At 36.5% G+C, this 23,659-nt stretch overlaps 2 protein-coding genes and 1 pseudogene across 2 annotated transcripts; 1 reads left to right on the forward strand and 2 right to left on the reverse strand.

Moving 5' to 3' along the window:
• Positions 1 to 8,864: 8,864 nt before the first annotated feature.
• Positions 8,865 to 10,235, forward strand: LOC109238510 (annotated as a pseudogene).
• Positions 10,236 to 10,319: 84 nt separating this feature from the next.
• Positions 10,320 to 14,435, reverse strand: LOC109238518 (putative RING-H2 finger protein ATL21A). Its single transcript, XM_019404992.1, has 2 exons — positions 13,659 to 14,435; positions 10,320 to 10,953 (listed from the first exon to the last, which is right to left on the reverse strand). The coding sequence occupies exons 1-2, from the start codon at positions 14,350 to 14,352 to the stop codon at positions 10,517 to 10,519; spliced, it is 1,131 nt and encodes a 376-aa protein (XP_019260537.1). The 5' UTR covers positions 14,353 to 14,435; the 3' UTR covers positions 10,320 to 10,516.
• Positions 14,436 to 15,870: 1,435 nt separating this feature from the next.
• LOC109238519 (succinate dehydrogenase assembly factor 4, mitochondrial) lies at positions 15,871 to 20,547 on the reverse strand. Its single transcript, XM_019404993.1, has 2 exons — positions 20,346 to 20,547; positions 15,871 to 16,817 (listed from the first exon to the last, which is right to left on the reverse strand). Exon 2 carries the CDS (start codon positions 16,762 to 16,764, stop codon positions 16,429 to 16,431), a length of 336 nt encoding a protein of 111 aa, XP_019260538.1. The 5' UTR covers positions 16,765 to 16,817; positions 20,346 to 20,547; the 3' UTR covers positions 15,871 to 16,428.
• Positions 20,548 to 23,659: the final 3,112 nt, after the last annotated feature.

The raw sequence follows: 23,659 nt of genomic DNA on the forward strand, positions 1-23,659 counted from the left end.
GCAGGAAGAGCCACAACACATTATACATATGATCGTTGGTGGGGCTAATGTTCCACAGGGGCCTATATTCAAACGTACCAAGGTGTCGATTACCAGAGAAAAATAAACTCGGAGTTACATGCCCGAGGGCATCCTATCGTTCAATGACGAGGAAGCGGAAGGCATTTCTCAGCCGCACAATGATGCCTTGGTAATTTCTATTTTGTTAAATAAAATTCAAGTTAAACGTGTTCTCGTGCATCCAGGTAGTTCAGCAAACATAATCAGATCGAGGGTCATAGAGCAGCTTGGCTTGCGGGACCAAATTGTACCTGCATCTCGAGTCTTAAACGGCTTCAACATGGCAAGTGAAACAACGAAGCGGGAGATACTCCTACCAGTGAACGTGGCGAGGACCATCCAAGATACAAAATTCCATGTCATTGAAGGCGACATGAGATATAACGCACTACTTGGAAGGCCATGGATCCACAACATAAGGGCAGTACCTTCAACCCTTCATCAGATGATGAAATTCCCAATAGTGGATGGTGTGAAAACAGTTTACGGGAACAACACGCTGCAAAGGAAATGTTTGCAGTCGATGAGGTGATACCGGTACCAACGCCTTCAATCTCAGAAAAATTGAGCACCAAAGATAAGCAGATGGCCAAATAGCAATCACCGTTCCCAGCCTCGACCGAATTGGAGAAACGGGTAATCGAAGAAGAAGAAGAGGATCTCCTTACTCCTCGAACTTTCATTGTTCCCAAAGAGTCAGATGCAACCAAGTCAATGGTCGAGGAGTTGGAATAGGTCATACTGATCGAGTATATGCTCGAGAAAAAGGTATACCTGGGAACGGGATTAACCCCCGAACTCAGGAAAAAACTCATTCAATTTCTTATCGATAACATGGATTATTTTGCTTGGTCCCATTTAGACATGACAGGGATCCCACCAGAAATAACAACACACCGGCTAATCCTCGACCCCAGGTTCAAACCAATAAAGCAAAAGAAAAGGCCTCAGTTCGAGGTGAAGCATGCATTCATAAAGGAAGAGGTAACTAAACTTCTTAAAATAGGGTCCATTCGGGAGGTAAAATACCCCGAGTGGTAAGCCAACGTAGTTGTAGTCCCTAAAAAAGGGAACAAACTTAGAATGTGCTTAGATTATAAGGATTTACAAGGCATGCCCTAAAGACTCCTTTCCACTGCCTAACATCGATCGCATGATCGATGCTATGGCTGGCCACGAGACTCCTACCTTTCTCGATGCCTACTCCGGGTACAATCAAATTCAAATGGACCAGAAGGACCAGGAGAAAACCTCGTTTATCACTAAGTTTGGAACATACTATTACAATGTAATGCCCTTCGGGCTAAAAAATGCTGGAGACACGTACCAACGCCTAGTTAACAAAATGTTCGAGGAACAGATAGATAAATCAATGGAAGTTTATATTGAGGATATGTTGGTTAAGTCTCTGCACAAAGAGGACCATTTAACTCAATTGCAGGAAACATTCAAAATCTTAAGGAAGTACAACACGAAGCTTAACCCAGAAAAATATGCCTTCGGAGTCGGCTCGGGCAAGTTTCTCGGCTTTATGGTATCAAATCGGGAATCGAAATCATCCCCGACAAAATCAAGGCCATCGAAGATATCACTATCGTAGATAGTGTGAAAGCGAAAGCTAACAGGACGAATAGCCGCCTTGGCTCGATTCATTTTGAGGTCATCAGATCGAAGCCACAGGTTCTTTTCCTTAATAAAAAAAATGACTTTGCATGGACCACAGAATGCCAGCAAGCATTAGACAATTGAAGCGATACTTGTCGAGAACACCCCTGCTCACACTCCGAAGGTAGATGAAAAGCTTTATTATATTTGGCAGTGTCCGAGATAGCGGTAAGTGGGCTACTAGTTCGGAAAGAGCAAGGTACGTAGTCCTTGTCTATTATGTACGACGAACTTTAGAAGATGCTGAAACTAGATATCCACACTTAGAAAAATTGGCACTTGCATTAATAAGGGCATCTAGAAAGTTAAAGATATATTTTCAATGTCACCCCATATGTGTGTTAACCACTTATCCCTTTCGAAATATTTTTCATAAGCCCGAGCTATCAGGCCGATTGGACAAATGGGCCGTTGAACTTGGCGGGTACGATATCAAATATCAACCCCGAACGGCCATCAAGTCTCAAATCCTAACTGACGTCGTGGCCAATTTTACGCCGACCCTCGTACCCGAAGTGGAGAAAGAGCTTCTGCTAAAATTGGGTACATCATCCAGGGTGTGGACCCTTTTCACGGACGGTGCCTCGAATGTGAAAGGTCTGGGCTTGGCATTGTTTTGAAACCACCGACATGTAAGTACTATTAGACAATCTATCAAAATCTAGGTTGATTAATAATGAGGCCGAGTACGAGGCCATGATTGCAAGTCTCGAGCTAACTAAAAGCTTGGGGGCAGAAGTCATTGAAGCTAAGTGATCACGCTCAACTGAGTCTCACAAAAGACTATGCAAGCGTTGCAAATATAATCTAAGTATTATTGCCCAGAGTCGAACCACAGGGAACTAACCTATCAATCACTACTGTCAGATTTAGTAAATTCACACAATCTGTTTTCCCAAACTTTTTGATCACACTGGTTGATTTTCTAACAACTAAAGACTGAAAGTAATTAACAGCGGAAAATTAACTAAACTTGATGTGTAAACAGTAGAAATAAAGTCTAAGGCAATGGTTTCCCCCGCTGGTAATTTCCTTGGTTGTATATGTCTTATAACTACGATTTAGTTGTCTCTAACAATCATGAACGCTCAAGCTATCATAATTCTTTCTCAAGTAATTATGATAAACTACTAGACGCACTCTCTCAAGCTACGCTAGCTAATTTCACAATACAATTCACTTAGATTGCACCTGGGGTTTCGTTATCTCTAATCCAACCCCTAAACCCTCGGTTATGACTCTCGTCTATACTCTGGGAGTGATGTTGTTCATACAATCACCTAAATATGCACTCTCTCTCAAGTAGATACATAATAAATAGGAACGGATAGTTGATGGCCCTTTCAACTAATCCACAATCAAAACATAGATGAACAATTAGAGATTAACAATCAAATTCAATTATATTAATAAAACAACCAAGTCATCCCCAACGGATTCCACCACAACCTTAGATTAAGGTTTTTAGCTACTCATGACAATGGGGAAATAAACTACTAAAAGATTCATAATCATAAATTGCAAGAAAAATAAAGAAGAATAAGAGTAATGATGTTTTGGGTGATCTCTCACACTTGTTTTCCTTGCCAAAGTACTCTCTAAAAAATTACATGCCTCCCTTGGGCGAGTTCTATTGTTTAAATAGGGTTTTTGGGGTAAGAATTCCGTGTTATGCACTTTAGTCCCTCAATTTTACGCCTCCTGCCGCGGTCCTACCGCGGTTACGCTAGGACCGCGGCCAAATGACCTCTCTGAATCTGCAATAGCTTCTCGCCGCGGTCCGACCGCGGTTACGCCGGGACCGCGGCAGTTCATCTCCAGTTCTGGTTTGTGCATTTCACATGGTGCACTTGGCGGATATTATGCGATTGGCCTCTTTTTCCTCCATAATTGATCCCAAAAGTACTCCATAGTCTTGTTTTATTGTATGTATCTTGCAAAACATGAAAAGCACTAATAAGAGCATTTTGTTATCACTTTTACCATAAAAACTCTACAAGAAAGTGGTTCTTTTAGGGCTTAATCATAGTTCAATTCTCTTATTATCAGGTCTCTTTTAAAATTTTCGTTTGCCATTGATCCCTTTTTATGTGTTTGTTTGGGTCTGTTACTGTATTTTTGATGAGAAAGTTTAGAATACTTTGTCGTGAATTTAATTTTTTTTAGAACTTGGGTAACAGTAGGTTTTGGGTTTAGCTAGAATCAAAAGTTTTGGTTGTCGGATTATTTTAAATAGCTAATGCACTGTTAAGGGATTTGTGGCTAGTAAGTATTCTAGCCATTTCATTTTGAATGGAGAATTGGAAGCATCAGTATCACGTCACGAGTTTAATTTGTGCTCGAACGGATTCATGATTTGAGGGAAAAGTGAATGTGTTTGTGTGAATATTAGTTTCCATTAGCCTATAATAATGTTTCTCATGCTTGTGGTAAAGATACAAAGGCATTTGGTAATTTTGTGCTTTCAAATTCTGTTGAAGATCCACGGTCCTATTTTGTTTGCTCTTGAATTGGATTTGTCTATGAGAATGTAACTTGTTTCGGGCATGGAAAATATCTTTGATACTTAGAAATCGAGGCGTGCCATTTAGCGAATTTTCTATGGCCCTCGCAAAGTTGCAAGTGCGTAGTTACTTTAGGCGCGTTGTTTTAATAATTCACCTTCCTAAACTCGGGTGCACATTTATGTGACCCAAATCCAAATCCCAACAATGTTAGATAAAATATGTCGAGAGTCGCGGGTGCATTTATGTGACGTGGTTCGAGACGTATTTTAAATGACGTTAAATTTTCCTTAAAAATAATTAAATAAAGCGATTAAAGTTAAAATTGAACCATAGGCTAAAACATGTATTAAAATCAGATAATTGAGCCAATTATAACAGTTGAGAGACCGTGCTAGAACCACGGAACTCGGGAATGCCTAACACCTTCTCCCGGGTTAACAGAATTCCTTACTCGGATTTCTGTGTTCGCGGACTGTAATACAGAGTCAATCTTTTCCTCGACTCGGGATTTGAACCGGTGACTTGGGACACCATAAATTATTCCAAGTGGCGACTCTGAATTTTTAATAAAATAATCCCGTTTCGATTGTCACTTTAAGTTAGAAAAAACTCCCTTATACCCTTACCCTTTCCGGGTGTAGGAAAAAAGGAGGTGTGACACCAGCATTTATACTTTTGTCAAATTCTGTACTTGTGAGCTTCATGTTTTGCTCCACAGGTGTATCTTTAGGCTTTGAACCTGCTAATCCCACATCTGAGATCATTTCCAGTGCATATTTCCTTTGTGACATCAGTATTCCCTCTTTAGACCTTGCAAATTATATTCCTAGGAAGTATCTTAACTCTCTTAGGTCTTTTAATTTGAATATCTGGTGTAGTGCAGCCTTTGCATTCTGAATCTCCTATAGATCATTTCCTGTTACAAGCAAATCATCTACATATACTAGTACAAGCACAAACTTGTATTTGTCAGTCTTGGTAAACAGTGAATAATCATGTTTGCTTTGAGTAAAACCAGATTCTATGAGAGCTTGAGTTAGTTTCAAATTCCATTGCCTAGATGCCTGTTTTAGACCATATAAGGACTTTAGTAGTCTACATACTTTATGCTCCCCCTGGCTACTAAAGCCTTGTGGTAGGGACATGTAGACCTCTTCCTCAAGATCACCATTGAGGAAGGCATTATGCACATCCATTTGAAAAATAGGCCAGCCCTTAAGGGCTGCAGCAGCAACTACAATCCTGACTGTAGTAAGCTTGGCCACAGGGGAGAAAGTATCATGGAAATCCAGACCTTCTTGCTGTGTGTAGCCCTTAGCAACTAGTCTGGATTTGAACCTTTCTACTGAACTATCTGCATTATATTTAATTTTGTACACCCATTTGCACCCAATGGGAATTTTACCAGAAGGTAGATCCACTACTTCCCATGTGTGGTTTTGCTCAAGAGCCTCAATTTCCAATTGCATGGCTTTGACCCACCTAGCATCCTTTAGTATCAGAAGAAAAAGAAGCAAGGAATGACCTAAAATGTGAGGGTAGGTGAGAATAGGAAACAAATTGTTGAATGGGATAGGAAGAGGAAGAAGAAGTAGTGGGTAAGGGAGGATGTACATAATCAGTCAACCAGATGGAAGGTCTGGTGACCCTTCCTGATCGTCTAGGTTGGTCAGAAGTGGTAGTAACAGGAGTGGCAGAGGTAGGAGAAGGGGTAGGAGAGGTTGGCATAGTGTCAGGTGAAATAGTAGGTAATGATGGAGCAGGGGAGACAGGTGAAGGTGAAGACTCAATGGAAGAAACTGAATCAAGGGAAGGTGTAGGTATAGGGTTGAGAGAAGGTTCAGGATGGAAAGAAGAAGAAGGAGAAGCTTTGGAAGGAAGGAAATGAGATCTGGGGAATTTGAAAGGGAAAATATGTTCTTTGAACACAACATCTCTATTGACAAAAAATTTCCCAGATTCAATGTCATAGAACCTATAACCTTTTTGATGTAAAGAGTATCCCATGAAGATAGCAGGCCAAGACTTGGCGGAAAATTTATCACAGTAATTGGGTCTTGTGGCATAACACAAACATCCTAAAGTTCTCATATGATGTAGGTTAGGAGGATGACCATGGAACAACTCATAAGGAGTTTTTTCATTCAAAACACTACTGGGTAGTCTGTTAATAATATAAGTTGCTGCTAGAATACACTCACCCCAGTATTTTAAAGGAATGTGGGCTTGAAATCTTAAAGCTCTACTAACTTCAAGAAGGTGTCTGTGTTTCCTTTCCACTACCCCATTCTGTTGGGGGTGTGTACACAACTACTTTGATGTATAATCCCTTTGGATTTGAAAAGAGTGGAACAAAGTGTATTAAAGAATTCATAACCATTGTCTGATCGAAAGGTTTTAACTTTGGAGGAAAATTGGTTTTCAATCAATTGAAGGAAATCATTCAGAACAACAAAAACATCACTTGTGACTCTTAACAAGAAGGTCCAAGTCATTCTAGAGTAATCATCAACTAGAGTAAGAAAATATCTGAAGCCACAATGAGTACAGACTCTATATGGACCCCAAACATCCATATGTACCAACTCAAATGCAGAAGTAGACTTAGAAGTACTAATAGGAAATGGTAATCTAGTTTGTTTAGCTAAAGGACAAATTGGACAATTACAATCAGTAGACTTTGACAAGTGATTTCTAATTGTAGGAATTTTCAGTAAAACATTCTGTGGTGCATGACCAAGTCTTTGATGCCACAGAACATTTGAGTTATTTTGAAGAGAGGAAGACAAACACTTGGAGATAGGAGCGGCAGCAGGTGTGTAAGGATTGAGAATGTACAGCCCATTCTTTTCACTACCAATCCCCTTCACCTTGCCACTGAAGAGGTCCTGAAACAGACAGAAATCAGGATAAAAAGCTACTAAACACTTTAAATCCTTAGTGTACTTGGAGACAGACAACAAATTATATTTGAATTGTGGAACATATAATACATTGTCTAGAACTTGTGAATTGGGCAAGGAACAAGACCCTGAATGAGTGGTTTTAGTACTATCTCCATTAGGTAAGTGAACAGAATTGGAAACAGAATTAGAGGATATGGATTGTGATTGGGAAAACAGATGCAAGGAGGAAGCCATATGATTTGAGGCTCCAGAATCAATTATCCAACAACCATAGTTAGTAATGGATTTACCTGCCATATTAGTTGTCTCATTTGCAGTCGACTCTGCCATATTTGCCATCTCTATTGCAGCTGATCCTTTGTTCTTGTCCAGCAACATAAGTATATGTTGATATTGATCATGGGTAAAGATAGGTGCTGATGCTAAACTTCATGTTTGTTCCATGCCTTTTGTCCCAGCAGTATACATCTCCTCTTGTGCCTTCACATTTGCATTGTGTGGCATTGCTGGAGCACCATTATAGCCTCCTCTTCTCCTATTGTTGTTATTAAACTTAGGCCCTGTTGGATAACCAATCAGCTTGTAGCAGTTCTCTTTTGTGTGACCTTTCATGTGGAAATAGTCACACTGTACGTTCCCATTCCTCCTAGGCCTTATATTGGAGGCATTGATTGATATCATAGCACTGGATTCTCCATCCATAGGTGCACTCCCTAGGATTCCACTTTGCGTTCCCAAGTTCCCACTCGATCTCTGACTTTCTTCCTGGATCAACATTGAATAAGCCTGATCAATTGTAGGCGTAGGATTCATCATCAGGATTTGGCTCCTTTGTGGTGCATATGTATCATTCAACCCCATTAGAAACTTCATCAACTTTTGTTGGCGCAGAAAAACAACAAATTCTCTAGATTTTACACAATCACACCCAGGAAATGGTATAATCGACTCAAACTCAGCCCATAGATCATTTAACCTTGAATAATAGATTGAGATACTGGATATTCTTTGAGTCAGACTTCCAATTTCTCTATTCATGTGATACACCTTAGTTGCATTCACTTTGTCAAACCTTTCTTTAAAGGCTTCCCAAACCTTTTGTGCATTTGAGGAGTAAACAATACCTTTCCTAAGCTTTTGAGCGAGTGAACTCATCATCCACGACTGTACAATGGCGTTACATCGATTCCACTGGTGCAACTTGAATGGATCTGCTTCATATTTTACCCTAGTACAGGTTCCATCAATGAAACCTATTTTGTTCTTCACTAAAAGTGACATTTTCATAGAACGACTCCATTCCTAGTAGTTCTATGTTCCGACCAACAGCTGAGGAACCAGCGCAATCCCCAGCGTGTCTGAGGGATGAATGAACAGCGGATCGTTGCAATCGAGCAATTGACTGTTTGCATGTGAAGACCCGACTCCAGTTTGTGAAGAATCACCCGTCATCGCAGCAAAAATTCGTCAATATTCAGAAATTAAGGCTAAAAAAACGAAGAAAAGAGAACTCGATTTGGGGAAATTGAGAAGGAAATTGAGAAGAAGAGAACTACCAGCAGCTTTAGATTACAGATCGTACTCGACCCGCTCTGATACCATGTCAAAATCAAGCTAGATCTGCCATGGTCATAGAGGCAAGATCTAGTGAGAAGAGATGAAATACAGAGAGTAACATAGAGGATCGTAGAGAGAGAAAAAAAACTGTATTTCTTTTATTCCTTACATGACTAATCTGTACAGGAGTATGTTTCTGATATATACAGAACTACTAATGTGTCTTAACCAAGTTGACTAATAGACTATTCTAGAAATGTACATGTTAAATAGCACACTGTACAAACACCCTCAACTAGACTTGATATCTCTGCAGTATACAAAGGGAAGCTGACCAATTAAGGTCCTTAATCAAGGGCGATGGTGAAGATTTCATCAATAAAGTGGGCAGCATAGGCAGAATTCACCATGTGAATGTTGTGCGCTTAGTTGGATATTGTGCTGATGGATGTAGGCAAGCTCTTGTGTATGAATATTTACAAAACGATACGCTTCAAAAGATCATATCATCATGGAATGGAAACGCGTCACTAGGTTGGGAAAAGATGCAACATAGCTGTAGGAATCGCCAAAGGGGTCGAGTATTTGCATCAAGGGTGCAATCAAAGAATTGTACATTTTGATATTAGGCCTCATAATATCTTGCTAGACCAAGATTTCAATCCAAAAGTTGCAGATTTTGGGCTGGCAAAGTTATGTTCCAAGGACCAAAGTGCTGTATCAATGACAGCGGCTCGAGGCACCATCGGCTATATTGCCCCCGAAGTGTTCTCCAGGAACAATGGAAATGTGTCATATAAAGCAGATATTTATAGCTTTGGAATGCTGTTGCTTGATATGATCGGTGGAAGGAAGAAATTTGAAGTTGCAAATGAACAGAATGATATTAGTAAGATTTACTACCCAGAGTGGGTGTACAAACAACTGGAGAAAGAGGAAGAAATAGAAATCCAAATTGACAATGAAGATGACAGCAGCATAATCGAGAAACTAGCAATTATAGGACTTTGGTGCATTCAATGGTCTCCAGCGGATAGACCATCCATGAAAGTTGTGATTCAAATGCTAGAAGGAGAAGGAATACCCATAATGCCAGCAAATCCTTTCGGCTCTATAAATTCGTCAAACATGGGGACAACTGCAGAAGGAAGCCAATTCGGCAGTGAGCTTGGAAGCAGTTTTGGAACTGGTGTAAGTTTGAATTGAGCAACTGTGATATATAATATTTCTCACCTTAAAGAAAGAAACAAAGGGAAGGAAGCCCTCCCTACTTCAATGGAAAACGGGGAATCGCCATTTCGCAGCCGCTCCTCTACAACTACCTTTCGCCCAACATGATCACGAACGAAGATAGAGAATTGCGTAGATAGGAGGACGAAACGAACCAACCCACTTGTCCTGATCGGATCAGAACGATCGAATCGAGACACTCTTTCTCTTATAGCGGAATCCCCCTTCACTTGCCAGTTGCCAAACCTTCTTCTTCCTGGTCCTATCGAACCAGACACTGAATAACTGGCCATTTGGCATGTAAGATGAGGATGATATCGTTATTAGCTTTTACTCCAAAAACAATGAAAAAAAAAAAGTTTTATGGATATTTCTCTCATTTTTCACAAGAATATTGAGTATGAATTCCAAACATCTATTTCTCAACAATAAAAGCAAACAACCAGTAGTGAGCACCTCATTATACATACATAGTGCGCAACAACCGGGATTCCCATTACACGAGGCCGACTTTAATTCACTAAACTAAGGCTCATCTCGTGTAGTCATATCATAAATCAAAAGATGAAGTTTACACTTAATGAGACATAATTAGGGAACCTCAGTAAGGGATAATGGCTTGGGCTTAGGGGAGTTGCGGCAAACTGGACAAGAAGCATTTAACCGAAGCCATTCATCTATGCATTCTGCATGAAAACAGTGTTGGCATTCAGGAATTGTCCTTAAGGTTTCCTTGGGCTCATACTCAGCCAAGCAAATTGGGCAGATATTATCATCGGGCTTGGGCAAACGTCGGCTCTCTCCCAAGATAGTTTTGGGATAGGATTCTATTGTGGGCCCATCTAGGCCCATAAATACAATGGGCTGTGGTGCCACAGTAGAACTGAATTCTAGTATTGGTTGGGCTCTACCTCTCCTCCTGCAAGACCTTATCCTTCCACATATGAAACATAGAAGCCCAATTACGAATAACATTGCCGGCACCCCAGCTCCCACTGTTATAGCGTAGCGCGCGCCTTTAGGAAGCCCTGCAAAATTATCAAGTCATTACTAAAGCTAATAAAATTGATCTAACATAACAGCACAGAAAACATTAGCGTTACATGTGCAGGTGAGAAGTGACAGATCAAAGTTAAAATGCGTGCAAAGCTAACGCGAATAGCATAAATATAAAAGACGGAAAAGGGCCTAAAATATCCCTATCATTTGGTGAATGGTTTAAATTTTATGCTTTGTCCACCTTTTGGTAAAAAAAATACACACAACGTTATCTTTCGGTCTATAAATATCCTTTCGACTAACGGAATATTGTGTGATCCCCTTTTTAATGCGCTAGCAGAAATTTATTGGGTCATGCGGCACCCCTTCCGGATTGAATAAACTCGCCCCGGGTCGAAATCTGGGGCAGGTTTATTCAATCCGGGCTGAAGTGCCACGTGGCCCAATAAAATTTTGCCAACACATTAAAAAAGGGACCACACAATATTCTGTTAGTCGCGAAGGTATTTATACACCGAAAGATAACATTGTGTGTATTTTTGGACCAACAGAGCGTAAATTTAAACCATTTATCAAACAATCGGGGTATTATTAACCCTTTTTATGAATAATGGGAGCTTTACTTTGATTTCACTCTTTCTTTTCTTTATTCGTTTTGTTTTGTTTTGTTTTGTTTTTACTTTTTGTTTTGTTATGAATAATGGGATCTATTGGTTTAGATGTCTTAATGCTTAAGATAAGAGATCTGGTTCAAACCTCCACATTTTTTTATTTCAAAAATGAGGCACAAAGAATTTAAAACAAAGATGAAGTCACAGAGATTCGAACAAGCAACGTATTCAAGAAAAATGAAGCGTCTGACCAACTGTGCTACACATCTATTGTTATCAAGTGGTGTCACTTTATTATATTTATCTTCATTTTTCCTGTCGGAGTTTTATTATACATACTTATTTAGTAAAAAATTCCGACGAAGCGGTGTCACGTAACACCGCTTGGGCTAAAGTAGATCCGCCTCTGCGTAGAAGAATGGGTGTGTGGTTGCGTATGTGGGACTGTTGACTCACTCAAACATAGTGCTCCAATTCCTAAGTCAAACTTTGGCAGAATATTGAGTGCAAAGGGAAAGGCGTTTGATTAAGTTCTTTTTCTTTTGGGTTAAAATACAACTATTGAGTGAGAAAGAGAAAGAGCAATGAAACATAAAGATACAAAACCACCACGACGGTCGAAAACAAAGGCCACTAAAATAATGAAAAATAGCTTAAAAAGTCAGATGATGGGGTCAGCTGCTACACATCAAGTTCATCCAAATAATCATTTTGCATCTTATTCCTTTTATCTTTTATGATTGACTTAAAAGTCATTCGTTTGATAGCTTCAAATTCCACTTCAGCAGGCTTATTATTAAGGAAAAATGACATTGCATAACCGTTGTAAAAATAATAGCCGAAAAAATATATAAAATTTATATATATATGTGTGTATGTTATATACAAAAATTATATACTTTTTTGGCTACCAGATTTAAATAGTTTTTGACGCAGTCTAAAAGTGATAATACCCCTTCTTTTTTTCGTAAAAAAACATTTACATATTAATATATAGCATGCTACCTATCATTAATTGTAAGTGAAGAATGGATGTTTATCAAATAATACTATCTACAATCATAAGTAATCCGATTATGTAAATATGAGTTTTTTTTTTTCCACGTAAAACTTAAATTCTTTCTCTTTTTTTCCCTTCTCTTGAAGCCACTTTTAACCTAAGAATTTCTCCCTTTCGTTTGACATTAACTTGAGCCTATTTCCCGACCTTGATGGATAAAGTACAACTTCAAGTATTTTGAATAAAACTACATTATATTTAACATTATGGATCTATGCATATTCAGATATTAATTAGAAACTGTATCCCTAGTTGATTATTAAACTATTCTTCAGTACTAATATATACTATTGGACTACCAACCACATGAAATGAACAAAGTCTCCCAAGGCAGCTGTCGACTTAAACATGTGAAGAGAGGTAGGGATTTCTTTGCTTCCAGAAGATTGAATTACCAGAAAGTTAATTACCCTAAATGTTAGTGAGACTTCCAAAACAGACCTTTATGCATAAAACCTTACTTCTATTAGATAACACGAAAAATTAAACCTATGTCATATGAAAAAGCTAACTACGTACACAAAAGAAATTAGAAACATAAGAGGTATTTCAAAAGAAAGAAAATGATTTCACGTATAGTTATTAAACTTAATTAACTCGCCAACCACTTAAACTAAAAATAGCCGGTGGAGATATAATATATGCGTAATTTATGTATTACGTGTGTATAATCAGTGGCGGACACGTGTTGGCAAGCGGGTTCAACTGAAACCGCTTCATCAAAAAATAAAACTGTGTATATATATAAATTACGATTAAAGCTGTGTAAATTCTATATAAATATTTTATTTGAACCCACTTGACAACTACTATTTTACGACTAAAATTATGTACTTCTAAGACTGAACCCGCTTATAATAAAATTGTGAGTCCGCCACTATGTATAGTTGTGTATAATCAATTTATAATTTATGTATATGGCTAGAAAAAAAGTAAACAATGAATATGACTGCTTGTTTCTATCATAGTTTAGCATAAAAATACCACTATACAAAAAAGCCAAATTAGAGAAAAGAAGAGAAATTTTAAAAAGTAAAGAAAAAGATGAAGTTATGGATATTACCGCGTCGGCGAACATTTTCACAAACGATCTCCTGACTAAAATTGGTTTTCCTTAAACCACATCGTCCACCCTTAGACTCGCACTTTCTACAATCTGGATTAGCCCAAGACAGCCTGATATCATCACTAAGATCTGACGACAAAACCTGTTCAAAAAACGGCCACAGAACTGGAACAGCAATAGTTCCAATCAAATTACATGATGGTGTTGACAACAATCTAGCTCCTCTCATAGAAGATGTAGCATACACCGTATAATTTAAACCACTTAAACAAGCTATTGGATTTAGCTTGGTCGTTGTATAAGAAAACGAGCAATTGAACAATGTAAAATCTTGATAATAAACCCCAGAAAATGGAGAAGAAGAAAGGTTAAGTTTAAGAAGAAGCTGAGGTAAGCAATCTTTTGGGTCGTTAAGCCATAATTCTTGTGTAGAATAATCTATAGCATGAACAGTGAATTCTCCTGATGAATTTGGTAACTTAAGAATTGTTTGGTTTGTTGCATCACAGTGTAAGTTGAAACCTGAATAGCCACAATTTTGGGATTGGATTTTCTGTAGACGAAAAGGGAAACGAATCAAAGGTTCGTCCCTGCGACATGCAGAGGTAAAGCAAATATCTGTGCTTTTGACTATGGTAATTGAATAATAAGAGAGGAGAAGAAACAGAGCAATGGTTTTATGCAATTCCATGGAGTTGCTTTAAAACAGAGTCTTGGCTTGTAAAATGGTAGTACTACTATATGTTAAACAAGTCTAGTTTTAACCATTGATTGGCTTCTACATGATAAAGGGTGTTAATGTAAATGATAAGGTCAACGGAAGAAAAGTAGTAATTTAATATTAAAACAATACCTGGAACTTTTTCAGAATAATTCATGGATAGGTTTTCTCCCAAGAATGGTTTACAGTAAGGATGAAAGAGAATGACTTCCTACTCTTTACCTAAACATAAATATTAGTTTAGTTTCACGTCGTTCGGTAAGTATTATGAGAAGTATGACGAATTTAATTTAGCTTATATTCCTGGTCAACTCTTTCAAATCTGATTTCCTACTTACCATGTTTTTTCATCCATTTACTACTACATATGTCAATCTAGCAAAATATTAATTAGTAGCTAACGGCTAATCTCTTCGTTTCTAGTATTTCACTTTGTTTTTTAACTCATTTAAAAAGAATGTTACATTCTTATATTTAGTCGTAAGTTTTTACTTCTACCATTCCTATTTTACCTTTAGTAACACTCCCTTGTAAAAATAATATATGACATTTAAGACTACTAAGTTCAAAAGGTATTTTGGTATGCCACATACACCACTAGTTTAAAACCACATAATAAAAAAAAATTCTTTACATTATTAAACTTCGTGTCTTGTCAACTTAACACCTATAAAATGAGACAGAGTAGTAAGGTTTGAGGGGTCATTTCTAACGTTACTGCGAATACTTCAGGTTGAAACGCTACAAGGGAGAAAAGAAAAAAGCTCGTATTTACTTGAGACAGCAAAGAAAACAAAAACAAACAAAAAAAAAAAAAAGCAGGAGAAAAAGTAGAATCAATTGTAAATCAGGAGGTTAATACTGTTTGCGAGGATATTTGGGTACTTCAGCAACATCTAAGTGATGTATCCTTTAAGTATAAATTTTCTTTCTCACTACTTAGTGAAGTCTCTTGATTTGACAACTTTCCTGTTTGGATTGTCAACGAGGCATCATCTGGTTTTGTACCATTGACGGTTGGTTTTGATTAATGAATGCTTTGTTTTTCCGGGAAAAAAAATTGCAAAAATCGGGTGGTGGGGAAGGGGGAAGGAGAAAAATCATTTCTATCAAGAAAATGATGACCATTTTACCAAGTCCGAATTAGAAGTAGATAACATTGGATTGACTCTTGACTTTATAAAATAGGCTTAGTCAATGTCATTGTAATTCACTTAACAAATCCATGTACCCAGTAGGTACTGACTTAGAAAATGAAAAATGAGACCTCGGAAAAATAATAATTGAATTCATTATAGAAAGAATGATTGAAGTCACCATACGCAATAGGCAATTATTACAAGTGCAAGAGAGTTGTCAACTCCTTTACTTGAATGAAAAGACCATTAAATCGTCTTATCCGTTAAACTTCTGACAGCCTCAAAAGTGATCCCTATATGTTGGAAAACAAGTGTAGCTAGCTTAAAAGAAGGACAAGAGGCATAAATATGTCCCAAATATCAGAAAACTTCAAATCAGACAATCCTCTAAAAGCTACTATCGTTAACTGATACACTGCAATATTGCCGCATCAGCCAGGCATTCCCATAATCATAAAGGAAAAATTTTATTTTGTGCGTCGCACAACTGACACTAGTTATGTGAGGCCTCTTTTTTGTCTCACAACTGTGTGGTCCCAGAATTTTGTAGACCCAAATGTGTAAGATATGCGTTCACAAATATGCGAGATAAAAAGAGGCCTCACACAACTAGTATAAGTTGTGTGAGGCACAAAATAAAATCACAACTTCCAAATAACAAGACTTATCACCTATACTATCAGAAACTTACGCATGCTACAATCATGTAACGGCTGCTCTTATTCAATAATGATTGCAACATTCAAGCACCAGAGGAGCAACCCTATCATCAGGAAAAAATAAAGAACTTCGAACATAACATGACTATTTTGACTGTCACCCACATTATTATTTATTCGTCTCCCACATATCGAACAGGTAAGTCATTACCTATAAGATGGAAGTTGAATCAAAAGCTGAAACGAAATCAGAAATCAGAGCAGCGACCACCACGCTCCCAATCGCCATAGCGGGTGGGCTCAGGACCTTTAGGGCCTCCAATCTCACCAGTCTTTTTGTTAATGTGATCACTGCCCCCTTCATCATTCTCGCCCTCAACTTCAGTACTCCCTTCATTTTTGTTATCAACCTTCTCCTTCTCATCCGAGGTACGAGGATCATGCTCTCCAGGACGATCCTGTTTGATTTGCGCTCCTTGAGTTGAAGAACAAATGAGTCGACTAGCTGAGTTCTTTGGAAAACCAACTTTGGATACTGGAAGCTCAATCATCGATCTCAAGAGATGACCCATATTTCTTGCCATTTCCTGTGTGTTTTGCCCAGTCTTGACCAGACTCGTTAGCTGAGACAGAAAACCTTCACAAACAGTAGAAAATAGCACCCGATCAGATTACAGTTAACCCGTGAACTGGCTCCTTACAAGTGCAATTCCAACTTTTCTCCTTGACTGTCACCAAAAAGCATTCGAAAATTGTTGCCAACTTAAAATCTCACAAGCATATGCTTTTGACATTCAAAGTCGCAAATCAAAAGAGATTCCAACTACTTACCACAACTATTTCTCAAACGACAGCAGTCGGTTTTTTAAAGGAAAAAAGGAACTTTAAAAAAGGAATACACTGTGTTCATCTGAACGGAAATTGTCTTTAGGACTTATGTCATTCAGAGAAAGATGCTCCATGATTATTGATAGCATTAATTTTAAGACAAATATCATAGGATGAGAATAACTTCTATCTGCACATTTGAAATTTTGAGAAAGTTTATAGTGAAAGAAAACACTTGCAAGATGTCCAAGTATCGAAAATTCACATGATATAACTTCCTCTCCGAGATGAGTAGAGAAAAGCAATCAACTGAAAGACGCAAGATTTAGCTGGTCAATAAACGATTCCTACCATTGTTCTTGCTTCCAATTTTCTCAGCTCCGAGGAAGGAATTACAAATGATGAGATAAATAGCAACAAGGAAAAAAGGACAAAACTCGTATAAAGGGAAAAAAAAAAAAAAGAGAGCATGAAAAGCATCGTTTAACAGCGTCATTGGACCTTGTCTGCCACCTAAATAAAACAGTTCAAGTTATTTTAGAAAGGAAAAGTTTATTGGGAATAAAGCACATAAAGAAATGACGACAGCAAAAGACAGCAATCCTACCAGGGCAGCAGTTCACGGAACAACTAAGCAAAACAGAGGCAGAGAAAAGAATTGGAGATAGACAGGGAGAGCTCAGCGGAAAGTAAAACTGAGAATAGAAACGGAAGCTTGAGAAGTCCCCCCCCACCCCCCACCCCCCCCCCCCCCACACACACACACACACAAAACCCAAAAAAAACAAATTGTGCTTTAAAACTTAATGTGGAGGAGCTTGTGATTGGGAAAAGATAGTTTTCAAGAAACAAGAAAGCGTGGAGATGACAAACAAAACTTCAAGACATGAAAGACCAATAGACCATATAGGTGATCGGATAGAGTGTTAACTATTAAGAAGGGTCCTATACAAGTAACTCATTCTCCTCTTGCTTCTCCTTTTGTTTGTTGGCTTAAAATGTTTTTGTACGGTGTAAGTCCCTAAAATAGTACATTCTGGGTGTATAGTGCCTAGGCTCCAAATAACAGTGCTTAGGCGATAACAGATGAATCTAAAAAAAAACTTCAAAGAGACTGCCGGTTAGGCACCATCAGTTGGCGCCTAAACACAACCAAAAGTACATGGATTCACAGAGGTTCTACCAGAGAGAATATGTTTTCACAGACTCTGGTGATTAGGCGCTACAACCGCCACCTTGGCTCCATCATCTAGAGTCTCCATGTCATCCCAGCATAAATGTTCTTTTTTTTTCAATGAAAAAAATTACGTCTCAAAAGTCAAAAAAAGAAAATTATAGATTATGAGGAAATAAAGTTGGACCTAGGCTTTTTTCTTTTTTCATCCTTTGGTTTTTTCTTGGTTCCATAGTATTCTCTCCACAAAGACGTTTATTTGTTTAACCACTCTAATTAGAATCATAACCATCCAGCTGAGGATTTTCAAAAGTAGCTTTCAATAATGTTGCATATCGTCTTCCATCAATTATATAGGTAATAATATCAAGATTTTGAGCATATTCTGCAAATATCCCATATATCTTTTCACTCTTATTTATTTAACTCGTAGATCAGTGACCCTATTGAAGGCCAAACACCACACACTTTGAAGTATTTCAAACTTCGGTTTCTTTTCCTTTTATAACTCGAAACCTTCATTTTCCGACCCCTATATTGGACATAACAAGCATCAAGAATAGCTTGATCCCATAAGTTATAGCATATGTTCATACATAAAACTAATAAATTAACCATATCATGGTGGTATGAATTCTCTTTACACTGAATACCATGTTCCTCACAGAAAGTACTAGATTTAGCATGAAGATCTAGCGGAGTACAGTTTCATATACAAATAAGAATTTCATTTTCCATGAATCTTAAAATTTGATGATATAAAAACTTTCAAGAATAAAGATGTGTATAAGCCAACTCTCTAGACTCATTCGATTCTACATTCTTAGAAAGTGAATTTCACGTAGTCTCATGCATGTGATATAGTTATGCCAACTCACGCAATACTCTTTGGCATCAGAATACCAAATTGTAACCACAGCAATTATGCTTTTCCTCCCGCACAATTGCAACACGAGATCATCACCTTGTGATGCATCTATCCTAGCATTGATAGATATTGGATTATACCAAAACCACAAAGGATAGTAAATAAATAAATGATAAATAAGTAGGCTTGAATAAAGCATAACCCTGTTTTGCTACTTCTTGTTGTATCATTTGATAGTGCCATCAGATAAATCCAATTTCACAAATTATTGATTCATTGCCTTTGAAGTATGTACAGTGGCCATCTAAAGTAACTCACTAAAATTGATGAAAAATGCGAAGATGGTGACAAAACCAAGATTCAAGACTCACAACCAAAGGCGGATATACGTATATGGTACGGGTTCGGCAGAACCAATAGCTTCGGGCCAAAGCCTATATATGTGTTGAGCAATCCACTAATATATACTTACAATAAACTCTAAACCCAGTAGCATAAATGGGTTGTAGATTCGGTGGCAATCAAGGGGGGCCAATTCCAATAGACTTATAGGAGGGCCCCATCGGTGTGCACTGTGCACCCAGTATGAATTGAACCTACGAATTCGCCAATTATGAGCTGGGCTCGCCATAATCCATAAAATTCAAATTATGGATTTGCCTTTGCTCACGACTACAAAGCACGATGAATCTCCTTCTTTATAGAGTTACTTGTTCCAGACGAAGTTCGAGAGCGGTTAAAGCATAAAGACTTTCATTATATAATGGGACCTTATGCATTCTACAACTACCAATATTAAAAAGTTCCGCATCTAAAGTACTGGAAATTCACTCTGCTTTTAAAAAGAAAGATACAGCAATATATCACAAATAGTCATACTATTTAGACCACCATTTGACAAAAAAAATCTCTTAATGAAGACACAGTTTGATGAAATGTAATATACTTATACAAGGTGGTCTGTTAATGGATTAACAAGAAGAACATAACAAACAAGAGAAACCGTCAAATAGCTAGTAATTGTTTAGGTTTATTCAAACCTAAAATCACCAAGAACGAACAGTTGTGAATTTTGTAAACTACCACATACAACAAAAAATTAGGGAAAACCTAGGAATAAAAGAGCTGAAAATGAGCAATCTTCATATTTTGCAATCAATGAGCCACAAGCCAAATGAAAATACGAAAGTGGACATACGAGAAGAAGACTTATTGGAAGAATTTTATGAAGCAGTTGTAGGAATTAAAAGCTAGGGTTTTGGGGGAAAAATCTCTTAAAAAAAGCTTCGAAATACCAATTGGCTGATTGATTCTCCTTGCGCGTTCGATCTTCGCCTCCCTCTATTCGCCGCCTTTGTCTTTTTTCAGTTCTGTAGTGAAAAACAGTTGATTTGGTGGAAACAAATGAGGTCAGTTTACATTCGGTGATGGGTTTATGCTTTTTTGCAGCTCATATGTTTGGTTACGAGGGATTACAAATAATAATCCCCGGTAATGTGGGATAGATGTGTAACAGAAATATATGTCTAGTCTATATTTATATCTATCTATATCTATATCTATCTATCTATCTATCTATATATCTATATTTATACTATATTAAAAGTACGAAAGCGCTTAGCGAAATGTCGTTCGCCTTTTTTACCCTTTATAAATATAATTTATGTTGGATAAATCCGTAATTATAATACAAATAGGTATTTCGAGAAAACCAAAATTAAATTGCGCAACAATTTATGTCACTTTAGGTTTTAGCATTATATTTTCCCGTAATTAATGTCATTTTAGATTAGGATTCTTTAACCAGAGTTACCGAGCAATATTTAATGTTAGTCTGGATTTAGTTTCTTTTATCATAATTAAAGCCACTTTTTGGTCTTCTAGAATTCTAAACCAAAAGTAAATAAGGAACAACAAAATAAATGACACTAGGTTTAGTATTCTTTTTGTACGTATAATAATTTTCGTAGGTTACAAAGTTAATTTTTTGTTGTGTAGAATTTTAAACCAAAACGAAATCAGTAGCAGCATTTATTTTTGCTTTAGGCTTGGTATTCTTTACCAAAATCGAACAAGAAGCATCAATTAATGTTAGTTTAGGTTTAGTTTTCTTTTACTAAAATTGCCAAAGGATACACACAAAAAAAAAAGGTTAGATTTTCTACAATTTTAAAATCATAACCGTTTAGAATAAGGTGCTAAACACTTCTATAAAAGGAGCCAGTATTTCATATTTATATCATAAAGTCTTGATAACGTGGACGTGTGTGGAGGTAATTTTTTTGTGCTTGTCAGTTTGATTTTAATTTATGATATACCATGTACCAATATCAGTTTAAAATTATCTTTAGTAAATAGTTGTTAACCCTTTTTCATTGAACCTTAATTAAAAAATCTGTAATGTATGTCTTTTTGTTGTGTGTTGCACAAACTTTTTGGGTTAAACCTACATTAATAGTCAAGTTTTTATGTTTCTTTATACCTGATTTTTAAGTTTTTTCCTCTTTTCTTAATGTTTTTTTTTTGTAATTGAATGAGTGGTACTGATATCTATTTGATCTGAAATAGTATTTGCTAATGTACGTCTTTCTGTTGTGCGTTGCATAAATTTTTTTGGTTAAACCTACATGAGTACTCAAGTTTTATTTTTCTTCCTGGTTTTTAAGTTTCTTCCTCTTTTGTTAATATTTTTTTTGTAATTGACCTTACTGATATCTATTTGATCTGAAATAGTATTTGCTAAATAATTAAATATATAAATATATAAAAAATTATCATTTGTTGAAATAATTAAAAAATAATGACAATTCGTTAAGAACATATTTTGTCTATATGTTAGAATATGTTTTTTTTTGTTAAAATTAGGACACAAAGGATGACATCTTTTTTTTTCATTGGTCAACAAAGAAAATTGCATCTTGTTGAGCCTTAATTTTTCTTTTTCTCATAAAAGGAAATATTTTGTTTCGGTTCTTCATGCTTATAGAATGCGTGAGCCCTATATATTATGAATTATTGTATAGAAGTTCAAACACAGAAGAATTTATTTCCTTAGTCTAATACATATCTAAACACATGCATATTCTTTCATTAGATAGCACAACTATAGTTTTTCCTTCAAAAAAAAAAGAATCTTCTATTCAAATCATAAAACTTGAAATGAATGCAAGGCAACTAAAAAATAAACAAAAAAGTGACATCTAAAGTTGGGATGTCTGTCCATTGAATTGTATTTCCAATATCTATTTGTTATCTTATTCCTTTTCCTTTTTTCAACTATTCTTCTTTTCTTCTCTGAATATATTTTTTAAACTCCTTACCAATTCTCCTATTCTAGAAAAGTCATTGAATCTTCTGCGCGATCATTATTGATTTCTTTCCTCTTCCCTCCTCTTAATTCATCTACTCTTGAAAACTCTTTAAATCTCTACTATATTCGATAAATTTATTTTTTTCTCCTTTTCCACAGTTACTTCAAATAATTGCAATTTAAGTTATATACATATCTACATGCGATTTAATATAAAAAAAATTTATAATTTTAAAAATAAAATATATTATTTGCTTATTTGCTATAATAGGTAAATATGACATGATATTGTAAATAAATTTTTATACACCATAAATGTATAGATGTAAAATAAAATACTTTGCTCCCTTCTTTATAGTATTTACAAATCTCCAATTTCTTCTCCTAACTCTGTGCAAAATTCCCAAGAAGTCTGCTTCTTTCTCTTTCAATGTTCTCATCGTCAATCCAATAAATTGAAAAAAATAGTTCATTCAAAAAAAAAAAAAAAGATCCAAGCACCAGAGAGGCAAAGAATCAAGAAATAGGAGAAGGAAAAGAATTTATTTGTAGTTCCTCTTTGATTTTTTTTTTTTTTTTGGTTTCAACATTCAAGATATATATATTTTTTGTTCACGAAATTATATTAGTAGTATCTCAATTAAAAGGCAAGAACAACAATATTATTAGAGCGTTTTCACATCAATTTATTTTAACTACCTTCTTCCTCAATAGTGTGAATAGCAAAGATACCTCAACAATATCAACTTTGCTGGCTAAAATACCAGCTCTAGTATATCTCAAATTCAGCATTCTTAGAAATTTGGTTGCTGGGAAGTGAACTTCTGAAGATAAATGTCCATATAAAATCTGTTACAAATTAAATTCTATTTTTTCTAACTTATGATCATATCAATAGAAAAAATAGGGAAAAAGAAAAAAGATAATGGCAAAAAAATAAATGCCAGTTTAATCGTTGTTTACAAACTTATCTCTACGCTCCAATAGTCACATAATGAATGTTCTTGTACAACAATCACCAACATAAATTTACATAATGCACCAGAAATTAAATAAAGCCATTGAAAAAAACTATACCTGTAGTGGTCATTGGACAAGGAGGGACGACTTTACGCCCACAAAACAAATTTCAACTATGATATAAGCAATGTTGTTGAGAAGCCTACGACTTTGTCTTCTGTAAGATTCCACAATAGTTCTTAAGTTTCCTGACTCAAGAATATAGCCTCCTTTATATGTAAAGACATGCCGGTTCCAGATGGTATATTTTCAACTACATATCACCCATAAAAACAATCC

This window comes from Nicotiana attenuata, unplaced genomic scaffold (genome assembly GCF_001879085.1).
Source record: "Nicotiana attenuata strain UT unplaced genomic scaffold, NIATTr2, whole genome shotgun sequence".
NCBI classification, from domain to species: Eukaryota; Viridiplantae; Streptophyta; class Magnoliopsida; order Solanales; family Solanaceae; genus Nicotiana; species Nicotiana attenuata.

Coding starts and splice junctions, on each gene's coding strand:
- LOC109238518 (XM_019404992.1), bottom strand. CDS start 14,352: ATGGAATTGCATAAAACCATTGCTCTGTTTCTTCTCCTCTCTTATTAT. Junction 10,954..13,658: donor TGAAAATGTTCGCCGACGCG/GTAATATCCATA, acceptor ATAATTTTGCAG/GGCTTCCTAAAGGCGCGCGC.
- LOC109238519 (XM_019404993.1), bottom strand. CDS start 16,764: ATGGCAAGAAATATGGGTCATCTCTTGAGATCGATGATTGAGCTTCCA.